This window comes from Arachis duranensis, chromosome 8 (genome assembly GCF_000817695.3).
Source record: "Arachis duranensis cultivar V14167 chromosome 8, aradu.V14167.gnm2.J7QH, whole genome shotgun sequence".
Taxonomy (NCBI): domain Eukaryota; kingdom Viridiplantae; phylum Streptophyta; class Magnoliopsida; order Fabales; family Fabaceae; genus Arachis; species Arachis duranensis.
Window position 1 is genome coordinate 37,509,996 of NC_029779.3, and position 13,653 is coordinate 37,523,648.

The 13,653-nt window shown below is 31.3% G+C and overlaps 1 protein-coding gene across 1 annotated transcript in view; it reads left to right on the forward strand.

Moving 5' to 3' along the window:
• LOC107462539 (COP1-interacting protein 7) overlaps positions 1–8,483 on the forward strand; it is a 23,569-nt gene extending 15,086 nt beyond the window's left edge. Inside the window, exons 4-11 of the mRNA XM_016081139.3 lie at positions 3,878–3,900; positions 3,975–4,154; positions 4,495–4,607; positions 4,956–5,010; positions 5,123–5,275; positions 5,556–5,785; positions 5,880–7,288; positions 7,380–8,483. Coding sequence (XP_015936625.2) covers positions 3,878–3,900; positions 3,975–4,154; positions 4,495–4,607; positions 4,956–5,010; positions 5,123–5,275; positions 5,556–5,785; positions 5,880–7,288; positions 7,380–8,156 — 2,940 coding nt within the window. The 3' untranslated portion in view covers positions 8,157–8,483. The remainder of the gene's footprint in view (positions 1–3,877; positions 3,901–3,974; positions 4,155–4,494; positions 4,608–4,955; positions 5,011–5,122; positions 5,276–5,555; positions 5,786–5,879; positions 7,289–7,379) is intronic.
• The last annotated feature ends 5,170 nt before the right edge of the window (positions 8,484–13,653 follow it).

The following is a 13,653-nucleotide window of genomic DNA, read 5'->3' on the forward strand; positions in this document are numbered from 1 at the left end:
TTCTTTCAGCTTATGTTAAATGATACCATTTGGGCCACTCTAGCCCCTTAACTATATGGTTGCAAAAATAAAATTGCATCTGCAAACATTTTTTCGTTTTTGAAACTTTCACATGGTTCTTTTTCTTTTAGTTGTATTTATAATTTTATATAAAAGGTTCTTTGTTTTCCAAAAAGTGAGACAACTCACAAACTAATGAGTTGAGCTTATTCAATCTCAAATTCGACTCATTTAATTTATGAGCTTTATTCTAAGTTCAAGTTCGGCTCACTAATAAATTTTATGAGTTGACTTGATTCACTTCCAACTCTATAGACAATGCAACTAAAGTAGTTATTGAAATAAATTTAACTTTTCAATTTTTTCCAGAAACATAGATACATGAGGCAAATATCACGTGAACTAAGGTTTTGCTTCAAGTGGATCACATGAAATGAAAGGACATCTCTGTTTTGAACTGAATCGCACCCTCACCTGCAATAATTCCTTTGGGTACATCGAAAAATCTTGATCTGCATGTACAGGATATTATTACCGGCCCAAATTTGTATCACCAATCAATTAATCTCTACAAAATTTGTGTCTACTTTCAATTTATCGACAAAAATAAGTGAATAACATAAAAAATAATATTAACCGCCAATATTTTTATTGAAAAATAAAAAATGGATTAATATTAGTTCAAATACAAAAAAAATGGATCATCCACAATTTTTCCTAACATAGAATCCCAAAGCTTCAAGAATAAAAAAATCAAAATATCAATTGTGCTGTTGTGTCTGGGAAGCAATAATAATAATATGGTGTCTGTGTCTCCACATGAATTATTATTGTGTATGTGACCAACCCTTGCTTGGGCTTCTTGTCACATTTATATTATTGTACTATATATATGCGATATATTTATTTTTTTCTTGGTCAATATGATATTATATATGCTTTCTGCAAGAGTTTCAAGTGTATTGAAAACACCGGTATTTCAGTTGTTTTAATCATTGATCTAAATTATAAAAAATATATATATAATATATATTAATTAAAATCAACTGTTAAAATAACTGAAACACCGGTGTTCTTAATACATTTAAAATTTTTCCATGTTTTCTTATTAGTCAGCACATTTGCACTATATTGGAGAATGAAAAAACCATGCAAAAATACCTACAGGTTATATAGGAGAAGAGGGGAGCTATAACGTTTTGAATAAAATCTCAAAGTTGACCTAAGTATTAAACTAATATTATCTAAAAAAAATGGTTACCATCTTAGTCTAAAAGTACTATACCACTTATGTGCGTTCCAATTTGGGACATGGGATCATTATAATATTAACTCAAAATATATAATAAAAATGACGCTTCCTTTAACATTTTTATACTCATATTCATATGATGATACACATTTATATGAGAAGATATGATAAAGAAAAAATATATATATTCCCTAAAGTTTGATGTTGTGGAAGGTGGATGAGCCTTTCTACGATAATTGATGGAGGTATGGAGCTAAGAGCAATAATAATACTATCAAATCAATGGAAATTAGTCCAAAACCTAACTAATTATCATAAAGAAGTATCAAATCAAATGACAATAATTAAACCCTACTACTAATTGTGTGAATGAATTGGGAAGCAATTCTATCCACAAGCACTTCATTTTATTTTATTTTTATAATTATATTTTACGAAAGCTAAGTATGAACCAACATTAAGATGTAAAGTGATTGATTGTTAGAAATTAACAAAGCCATGATTGCACGTTATAATTTTCATTTTTTTCTCTTAATATCAATTATCCAACCACCATTAAGTGCCCCACGAGTGTCAAAGTCTTTGTCCTTAACTATAAAATAGGTATAAATCAATTCTCACATTACCTAAATCATCTTCAAAGATTAGTTTTGATAGGGTATGTGTAGGGCATCTTAAGAAATTCTTGACTATTGAAGAGATTTTAAAGAAGAACTAAGTAAAAAAATACAATATCAGAAGACATTTTATTTAATTTAAAATCTTAAGATATTAAATTAATATGTATTTTATTTTATAAATTCTTTATTTTTAACTTTTTTTTTTATGTGAAACTAATTCATTATGATCCTCACATTTAACTATTTAAAAATATGCATCTATTTGATGCTTTAAAAGATAAGAATTCAAAATTTACATAACTGTATATTTTACGATTTTATATTTTTAAGAATTAAATTGAGACATCTAAATCTTTAAAAATCAATTTAATTCATTTGTGATTTTTTCCTAATATGGGAAAAGCCTTTTCCAAATAAAAGAGCAAGAACAAAACATTCTTTTTTCTCATAAGTTGTTTTTGTCATATTACAAATTCACAATTGGTGAGCTTTATCTTAATTAGTCCTATTTGCAAATGTACATTTTTTGTTGCTAGCTGTCCAATTAGCATATTCCAAATCATAATTTTAAACTGCCCCGGGTGATAACAACCTTGCATCTTCAAGCATTAAGAATGACTTTCTGTTCTTGAATTGTTTTTCTTTTTGTTATTTGGGATCAATTTATTGAACGTAGGTTACATACTTATATCCATTCAAATATTAGGCATTGAGTCAAGTAGTTTGGTTAGCCCATGTCTTTTGGTGCTTGTAGTTTAAGATGGCGATAAATAGGATGCGATAGAGTTTAAATTCTATTGTATTTTTATTCATAGATTTAGTTTTTTTTTTTAACTTTAATCTTATAAGTCAGCAATCTGTATCTCTCAACTCCGACTATATTTAAATTGATTTCAAAAAATATTTTTATTTAAATATAATATTTAATTTTTTAATATTTTATAATATCAAATATTATTTACGTAATATTAGCCAATTGAATTATAAATTTTGTAGTATTAAATACTTGTAAAAAAAATAAATGTTCAAATCTCTCCTTATTAAAAAAATATATATATTAAGATTACGCATTGAACAAGTAAAATTAATCCAACACTTAAATCTAATTATATCCTCTACAAATTAGATTGCTAATCTAATTGAACGGAATTAAAATAAATTAGATATTTGTGGATGTGTGTAGTAATATCGGCCCAAATTTTATATGGTCTCTCTTGTTTGTAATGAGAAATTTACATGCTAAATAAATCGATTATGTTATATATTTACACCGTTATTAAAGTTAACTATTAAAATCGATCACCAAAGTCAATTATTAATATCAAAGTCAATCAATAAAATTAATTATTAATATAAAATATATATTAAAAATAAAATTAAACTATTTATATATTTATATATAAATATATTAATAATTAATTTTAACGATTAATTTTAATATTCTGGACATATACTGTTTGAATGGTTGGCAGTGGCAAGTGGTAAGAAGAAGGGCTTAATTATTCTTTGCTGGTGCCTCACTCACTTTTTATCACACCGACAACAATAAATCTAAAGTCATCACTATTTCTGTCTCTGCTCTCTTTGATGACAAGTTAACATAACAAAGCCAAATATCGACCTTCCAACTACTTAACCATACTCCAATCCTCTCTTCATTTACATTTATTCACGTTTCATTTTGTTTTATATTATTCTTATTATCATATCATCTCACTCACTCATTCCCTTGCACCATCATAGTAGAGTACTACTTCTGCATTCTCTTTCTAGAAACAATGTCTACATGTCTCTGAACTATGCTCAGAGAGACAGAGAGAGAGAGAGAGAGAGAGAGAGAGAGAGCATGTTATGTTGGACCCACATTCTGAAACTCAACAAACAATCAAGCAATTCCATTTCCATGTGCCAAACCTCTCTCTCTCTCTCTCTCTCTTGCATTCCATGTGAAGCATTGATTCATTCAAGTTTGTACTGTAAGACTTGGAATCTCACTCACTCTCAGCTGTTCACCCCAACAAGAACAAGGTACTTGCTTCATTCTTCAAAGTTAACACATTTTCCATAAACTTTCATTCATTCTTCTTTGTTTGTGTTCAAAGATGCGACTTGGTTATTGTTGCTGGTGGTGTGAGTGAAACACTAGCTTCAGGCTTGTTAGAACCGTTTCTTTCACATCTAAAGAGTGCAAAAGATCAGATTTCAAAAGCTGGCTATTCCATCACTCTGCGTCCTCCATCTTCTCCCAATGCTCCATGGTTCACCAAAGCCACCCTCCAAAGGTTCCATTTTCTTTCCTCTTCCTTACCAATTCTAAGCATGCTTCTTTATCCCTTCATTTATGAGTTTAGATCTCTAAATCAAGTTTATGTGCTGTGATTTGTGATTCAAGGTTTTCAAAGCTCTCTGAGTTTTGGTAAACAATAGAGTTTGATTGCTTTGATTGCAAGTTTTCTGAATGATTGGATCAAAACAAACCATTACCCTCCATTTGTTTACTTTCAAAGTTTGTACTTTGGAATAATTCCATAAGAATAAAAACAATGTTTGTGATCCCTTATTTTTTGCTAGATGGAGATGAAAGAGCCTTTTTTAATCTGTTTTGTTTTGATTTTTCTACAGGTTTGTTAGATTTGTAAGCACTCCAGAAGTTCTAGAGAGGATTGTGACGATAGAAAAGGAGATTGTGCAGATCGAAAATCAGTCAATTGAGAAAAATTTAGTGTTAGAAGAAGGTATGGGTGAAAAATAGTAATAAAATCTATACATTATCTCGGTGCTAATTTCATATCATATTCAAGTATTAGCTATAATCATTCTTAATTTAACTTTCCTGTTGCAAATTTCAATCACTACCTGAATGTGATTATTGAATTAAAAAGGCCAATGATTGTGTTTACTACTACATTTTTAACTTTGAGTTTGCATCATAATGAGAGAAAGTACTAATCACAATACAACTTTATGTAGGTTTCATCATTTTCTTGACATATAGTTTCTCTGTTTAGTCTTTCATTTCTATTTTAAATAGGATCAGAAACTTTTTTCTTTTGGTTTAACAGTAAATCTGTTATCTTCTGCAGAAGGGCGCATCAAAAAATCAACTGCAAATCAAGAGGGAAATGAAGAAAATTCCAGGTACTATACTTGGTGCATTCCTTATGCTATCTTGTTTCTCATCATTTTGTTGTTCTTGAAGGAAGTATCTATTATATGTTGCAATAAGTTTTGATTTGTTTCTGATGAACAGGGTTCGCCTTCGACGTGTTTTAGATAATCGTAAAGCCATGCTTTGCAAAGAGCAAGCAATGGCCTATGCCCGTGCTTTAGTTGGAGGGTACTATCCAGAGTCTTTAGATGATCTTATATGTTTCGCCGATGCTTTCGGAGCTTCACGTTTAAGGTCTGTAGGCATGCAAGAAAATAGTCCTTTGATTTGTCCAATCTTCTTGCTTGAAAAAGAACAGGAAAATCTTATATCTAATTTAACTAGAGATTCATTTATACTCAATTTCATTTCTTTTTAAATACTTTAGTTACTTGTTGTTACATTATGTACTGATATCCATTAGATTCTTGGATACAAGATTATGCAGTATGAAGGATTCACAAAATTTTTATGTATCTAAAATAAGTCTTTTAGCACCTGAGAACTTTGTAATATAAATTGGTATCTCATGTAGGGAAGCATGCATCAATTTCTTAGATCTATGCAAACAAAAGAATGAAGACAAGCTCTGGATGGATGAGATAGCAGCAATGCAAGCTTCGTCTCAACCGGTATTGCCATACCTGAGAACAGCCGGAATCATACTCGCCGGCGAAGATGATGCTAGCAGTAAACTGAATGGTTTAGGTGATGCTGCTATCTCTGAGTCAACCCCAAGTCATGCAAGTTTTGACATGAATCAAGGTATCATCAATATCTAGTTCTTTCAAGAAAATTCAGAATTTTCATACATGAATTCCCTTATGTTACTTATCTTTAATGGTGAAAAAATTTGCAGATAATGGCATGCCAACACCACCAATGTCATGGCCAAACCATGTTCCCCATTACATTCACAATTTTCAGGGTCATGGATTTCAACATTTGCCACCACCATACCAAGGGTACCTCTATCCTGGTATGCAGGTTCCCTCTTCATACTATCCAGCCAGCATGCAATGGCCTCCGAATTCGGAAGACTCAATGGATTATAATAAACCATCCTTTAAGAAGAAGAAGAAGAAACACTCTCAGGAAGATGCATCTACTTTGTCCAGTGACTCAAGCTATGAGAGTGATTCAGATGAACATTCAAGGCAAGGAAAAAAGAAGCATGGAAAGAAGTCATCAAGGAAAGTCGTTATTCGCAATATAAACTATATAACCTCTAAAGGAGATGGCGAAAAAGGTAGTGTCACCGAGGGGAGTTCGTCCAACAATGAAGATTTTATCAATGGAGATTCCCTGAAACATCAAGTAGAGGAAGCTGTGGAGTCACTGGAGAGAAAGCACAAGTCAAGTTTCCAACAGCATAAGAAACAACAAAATGGTTCAGCCGGCATTGATTCGAATGGCGCGAAGGGAAATGACAACTGGGATGCTTTCCAGAATCTTCTCTGGAGAGATGATGAGCCTAGTCCTGATACAGAACAACAACATGTAAAGCTTGAGGAGGAAGTTATTGTGAATAAGAGTTTCAAAGATGATTCATTTATTTTATCATCAAAGGAATTGGACAATGAGAGTCAAAATTACAACGAATACTTTAAGGAGGGGACGAATGCATCTTCCTTGATTAAGAAAAAGGTTAACACAAATGAGAAGTTTTTGTTTTCTCAGAGAAATGAAGAAAATGAGAATGAACACAAAACTTTCAGCATGTTGAATGGTGTTTCGAATTCTGAGAAAAACAGGAGAGACACTTTGGCTGATGACTCATTCATGATTCAAGCTCGATCATCGGATAACCAATCGAATTCTCAATCAGCAGCAGACTTAAGTTTGGTTTCAGACATTGTTGGTGCTGCTGAATTCTCCAACAGCACACAAGAACATTCTCACAATAAGACTGAAACTTTGAATTCCCAAGAGCCAGATGATCTCTTCATGGTTCTTGATCGTGACTCGGCCTTAGAGCACAGTGCAGCAGCACCACCTTGGAGTGCTGAAATGGATTATCAAAACAACATATCATCAAATGAAGTGAACAAAAAGCTATCCAATGCCGAAACAGAGAAAAAGAAGTCGTCGAATGTCGAGAGCACTAATACTAAAGCTCCCGGAGCAAGGAATGGAAAAGTTTCAGGTAAAGCAGCAAAGGATAGGCCAGTAAATGGACTTAATGGAAGGAGCAAATCAGATATCAGCTCGAAAACCAGAGCATCCCCTGGAAGCAGAATGACAGCTACTAAAAGCAAATCTGCAAAGGTAACTTTTAACTCTTCTAAGTGGAACTTCATTACTTGTTCAAGTTTCTGTTATTGTTGTTTGAACTTTGAAGGCTATTTTGTTTTGATAGGAAGAAGAAAGTAGAAAGCGAAAGGAGGAGCTACTGATTCAACGGCAGAAAAGAATTGCAGAAAGAAGTGCTTCTAAGAAGACTACTTCAATAGACACCAAGAACAACAAGCCAAAGATTCATCCATCCAATGAAGAGACTAAGAAATCACAAAAGCCGGTCCTTCGAAACTCCACAATCGAGCGCCTCGCAACTGCGCGTGTAGTAAGTCAGAAAGTTTCAAAAGCAGTTCCTACCAAGAAACCATCCTTGAAGGCAAATGCAGTTCCTTTGGAAAAGAAGAAACAAGGTGTGAAAGAGGTGAAATCTTCAAAGAAGAAAGCAAATGAGGAAAGAGAGCATGCCTCAGAAGTTGTGTTGCCAATGAACTCTGCCAAGAATTTGATATCAGAAAGAGAGGATGTGCAGGAAAATGTTGGCCAACTTCAGATGGAGCCGTCAAGAGGTAAAGACTTGTCAAGCAAGTTATCTTCGCTTGCAGCCGATAAACCTCAGCAGATCGCCGAGGCGATCATGTATCCTAGCGCAGCATCGCCAATCAAGCCGCCGCCAGCTGTGTCTGCCGTGAGTTCAAAGGTCAGTCTAGAGATAGATGAAATCAATGCTGCTGTCTCTCTTCAAGTCCCTAAGAAACAGAATGCTACTCCTCCTCCTCCACTTAGTGATCAAGTGATGTCGGAACCAGTTCACTCTAGGAAGAAATGGAACAATGATGAGGACTCTTCCAAAGCTGCGAAAGGATTCCGGAAGCTTCTCTTCTTTGGAAGAAGAAGCTAAGCAGCCTAGTTGACAACAGTCATGAATCCTCTTTATCCATGGTTTTGGTAATTCAATGTTTTTGCATTTCCCACTCTTTAGCTTATTAGAAAGTGTTTGACACAACATTTTGTTTTGTTTCTTGGGTTTTGAACACATACATTCATGTTTCATGTGGAAGATTGTAGATAGTTTCTAGCTTTTGCCACACACAAACACAATAAGGCCATGGGATTTGGAGTTTGGTGCCATGTTAGAGATCCTTGATGTAAATTATGTGAGTATGGTATAGTAATATCCTAAGTGAGGATTGCAAAGTTAATAAATTTTTGGGTGTTACAACTCTTATTAGGAGGGCTTATCTTTGTTCATTGATTTCATTTGATGCCAAAAACATGTTTCCTTGTATTTTAAATCATGAAAGTTTGTGAAGGTTTATTGTGTATTTCTCTCATGTTGATATTTCTTAACAATGTCAATAATCTAATCCTGTAGTTAAGATTTATTGAGGTTGTTTTCAAAAAAAAAAAAAAAAAAACAAAGACAATAATATAAAAATAAATAAATAAATTTCCATTTCCTCGTCCATTTAGAATTTGGAGGTTATCTTCGCCCCAAATTTTAACATACAAGTTGTATTTGGAATCTAGTTTTGACCCAGATTTACAAATCATGGTTCTAATTCTAATATCCGAATTGAACTTATTGGTATAAGCGGATTAATAAGAACTAGTCACTAGATTGATTCGATTTAGGATAAAAACTTGAGTAAATTGTTAAAAAAATTTTTGACTAACTGATTGAATCATTCTAAATTTTTTTTATTGTTAACTAGTTTAAAATAATAAGATACAAAAAATTATTTTTCTTAAAAAAATATATTTTATATATATAAATATATATTTAATTGAATTTCGATTAAATTTTTAAATTATTAAACATCTAACTTCACAAATTTAATGACTATTTTGATTTTGAGAACTTTGGTACAAAAGACATATATATCTTTGTCAATCAAGTCTAAGTTCACTAAAGTAAACGAAATTTCACTTTTCGTTGTGTTTATTATTCGTGCACCTCCTCATTCTTCTTTTATTAGTGATGTTGTTGTATTTTGTTTTTGTTTCTTTTTCTTTTTTTTTTTCATGTTATTGTAGTCATTTTATTTTTTATATTTTTTTATTTTATTTCTCTCAAGAGAGTAAATCACGAAAAATTTTGAAAAAATAAAATAAAAATGAGAAGATGAAGAAAAAAAATATAAAAAAGAAGAAAAAGACGAAGCGGAAGATGATGAGGAGGAGGAAGAAGAGTTTTGAATTGTGTAGGACAATGATACCAAATGCATCAAAGTTACATAGTGATTTCGATACAATTAACTCAGAAATGCATCGAAATTACAGGAGTTTCTGAGTTTATAGAATGCACAATTTTCGCTTCATTTGTTATTACACAATAATGTTGTTATGATAATATTTTATTTCACTTGTAGTACAGGTGTGTTGTCGACGAACAATTTGTCCCAAAAGTTGGGATGACTTTCAAAACAAATTGAATGGAACGGAATGGAATCTAATGCAATTAAATAAAGTGATAATGAATAATTTCATTCTTCTTTGCTAAAAAATTTGGTCAATACTTATCAGTAGCATCAAGTGAACCTCAATTCACACACAAATGAACTGAAATTAATTCAAATTTAAACAAGCCGTTAAAAAGACTCAACCATCAACAAAAACACATCGAATTCATTTTTGGATCCAAATGAACCTCAATTAAACTACGAAATGAACCAAAATTACTTAACGAATGAAAAATTTGGTTAATACTTATCAGCAGCATCAAGTGAATTTCAATTAACACACAAATGAACCGAAATTAGTTCAAATTTGAACAAGCAGTCAAAAAGACTTAATCATCAACAAAAAAATCACATCTAATTCATTTCTGGATTCAAATGAACCTCAATTAAATTAATAAATGAATCGAAATTACTTAAGGAATAAAAAATCTAGTAAATACTTATCAGCAGCATCAAGTGAACTTCAATTAACACACTAATGAACCGAAATTAGTTGAAATTTGAACAAGCAGTAAAAAAGACTCAATAACCAATAAAAACACATATAATTCATTTTTTGATCCAAATGAAACGAAATTATTTAATGATGACATTAGAGAAAATCAGAATCAATAAAGATGTTAGAAAAATTTTAGTGGTGTTGGTGTTGTTGGTGACGACAATAACAAAAGAGAAAGATAACCAAAAAAGAAAAAGAAAAAGAAGAAGACACAACATCAGGAAAGAAGGGGAAGGAGGAAGAGGAAAAAAGAAGAAGAAGAACCTGCCTGCGTGAATTTATATATATATATATTGTTTTCTAATTTTAAAAGTTATAAAAACTATAAAAAAAAATTAGAAAAGTTTTGTCTTTATCTTCATATGAACGAGTTTTATGTGTTTACTACTTCGAGTTTTATTTGTTTACTACTTTTGGGACCAAATGACACTAACATGAAAATTGAAGACTTCACTTTAAAAGCTAACTTAAGAAAAGAGAATTGCACCTATTGCTTAACTGTTTAATCCGTTATGTCTATACTTATAATCTTTTAAGGAGTTTGTGTAAATTGTCAGTTATATAGGTTGATTAGGTAATATTTAATTGCACCATAGTGTAGTATATCCAAATGAGACAGTATAGGGAGTCAATGAAGTATCTGTATAATGTGCACAATGAAAATTTAGAGATGTTCGATTTAGTAGGATATCAGATATTTGTTATCCTCTGGTATCCGGATGGTTATTCTAGATAGTATGGGTGTATTGTGTTTGAGAAATTAGTAGTATTTTATTCTGTATGTTTATTTTTTAACTCATATTAAACCAAATAAATAGCTTATTGTACAAATACTTCATTAGCTCCCTAGCGGAATTCTATCCAAATTAAATTCTACAATTTTGCTATATGTACATTTTTTACAATAAATATTATTTTAATAAAAAAGTATATGAAACCAACTCCTAATCAGTCAAAAATAGAACAACTTAATTAATTATAATTATATTAATAATTAATTTTAAATTTTTTAAATTTAAAAAATTTAAAATTGATTAAGTAAACCTAATTAAAACCTAGAGAAAAACCCAAATCAGCCCCTGACAATTACCTCGAAAGACAACGAGGTCCCTGACAAAAAAAACCCCAACCCGGCCCCTGACAAAAAAAAAAATCCAACCCGGTCCCTAACAATTACCTCGAAAGGACAACGAGGCCCCTGTGCCAAAAAAAAAAATCAATGTTATTTTTTTTGGCACAGGGGCTAATCAGTCCCAAAAAAAATTATTAGGGGCCGGATTGGGTGTTTTTTTTTTCTTGGGGCCTCGTCCTTTCGAGATAATTGTCAGGGGTCGGATGGGGTATTCACTCTAAAACCTATAAAAATCTTCCTCTTCTCTCTCACATTAACCTACCCACCTTCAACAACCACACACATAGACCTCTCTCTCTCACCGTCAGACCCTCTTCGCCTCTGTCCTCACCCAAGACTATGCTACTTCTCAAGCTGAAAATGACGGCAGTAATGCATTGAGTTGCTGGTGTTGCGATCCAAAGAGGGACTTGGTTTGTTGAAGGAGAGCCCAGTTTTCACTGATGAGATCGTAGGAACCCATTTCAAGAACGCCATCGGTGGTTGGAATGTGTATGAGAGTTCGGATGCCATGCATGTAAACTTCTTTAGCTCTGTCACAGTCACAGAATTGAAAGTCTCCGTTGAGCCAGATGGGAGACCCCAAATTGAGGGCCTTTTCGGGTAGCGAAGAATATGAAGCTTCGCCCATAGGGAATGTGCGTGTCAAAAACATCACGTAGATACCTTTAAAATTGGTCTCTGCCTTACACTTGGTTCAGCTTTAGGAATTGTTTAAGGAGGTAGTGGTGGAGAACGAATTGTCATTGAACAATTACAGAAATATAAAAAAATATTCATTTAATATAAAAAATATCTTAATGCTTAACAAAAGAAATATCCAGTTATATTTTGGCAAAAATAATTAGATATCTATAAAATTTAAAAAAAATATGAAGTTCCTAAAAAAATAAAGACATTCACATTTGCAATACAAAAAAATTCGAACAATATATAAAAGAACATCCATTCGGTATGAAAAAGAAACATTCTGATACTTAACAGAAGAGACATCCATATATATTATCTTATTTTTATTAAGATGAGTTTCGAAATTCAGCCTATTAAAAAGTTGACAGGAATTGGTTGAACTCCCTCTTATTTTCTAACAAAATTGTATTTTAATATTAATATTTTCTTAATAATTATATACGAATTTTTTTTGTTAATTAAAAAATAATTTAAATGTATGATTAATTAATAATAATCATATTTTTATATGGATATCTAGAATATTTAATATACGAATAATATTTTTTTAAATTCTATGTTGTTTAATTGATGTAACAGGTAACTAATTAAAAGGGTAAGGATCAATAACACCACCGCAATACAACGATGTTAATAGCAATTATAGCATGTCCGTAAGAAAATTGACGAGACAAGGCATTGAAAAGGGTAGAAAGAAACCTAAAAAATGAACCATGCTTAGCTGTTCATGGGGCATTGGATATGTCATTCTGTAACCCTACCAATTAATTTGCATAGAGCATATGTATATATCTTACATTAAAAACAACATAACATTGTTATGAATTGTGATGCTTAGATCTGAAATGTGATGATTGGGCACATGGATTAGAATATTGCAGGTTATTAGGTCAATTAATTTCAAACTGCGAAAAAAAAAAAAAACACAAAAAGGAGAAATTCAATTAGCAGCTTGATTTTTAGTTTAATTTTCTAGTGGTTTAGTACACATTTGTCTTGAATACATAAAATTATTGTAATTGAGCTACAAAATTTTGGTATAAGACTATTACTTATACGATACATTGTTTGGACAAATAAACATTGGTGTCCTCACCTGTTGACTTTAATGATTAAAAACAGTCTTAATGAGGCAAAGTTAATATTTTCGGTGCATTGAGTATCCTAAGACAAATATTAAAGCCTTTAATTTAAAGGCGTTATCACCGCATTACATGGAGAAACTCTTACAATAATCTTAATTTAAAATCTCATTTACATTTAATAATGATTATTAGAAATTGTATGAAATTGCAAAACATATCATTGCGACTTAATTTTAAAGGATTTAGCTATGTGTCTGAAGACCGGGTTTAGTTTATACTTTATAATAATAATGTATGTATTGGTAGTGCGATGTATAAGAAATATTTATTTTTTTTATATTCATGTCTGAAATATATTTTTAAATAAGTTATTTATAAATATATTTATCTTATATAAAATAAATTTATATATTTTTTATTATTTATATTAATATCAAACAATTTATGAAATAAAAAATTCACAAAGTACTTATATTTAAAAAAAATATTGTATATAGTAAAAAAATAACTCAATGTCTATAAAAAAATTA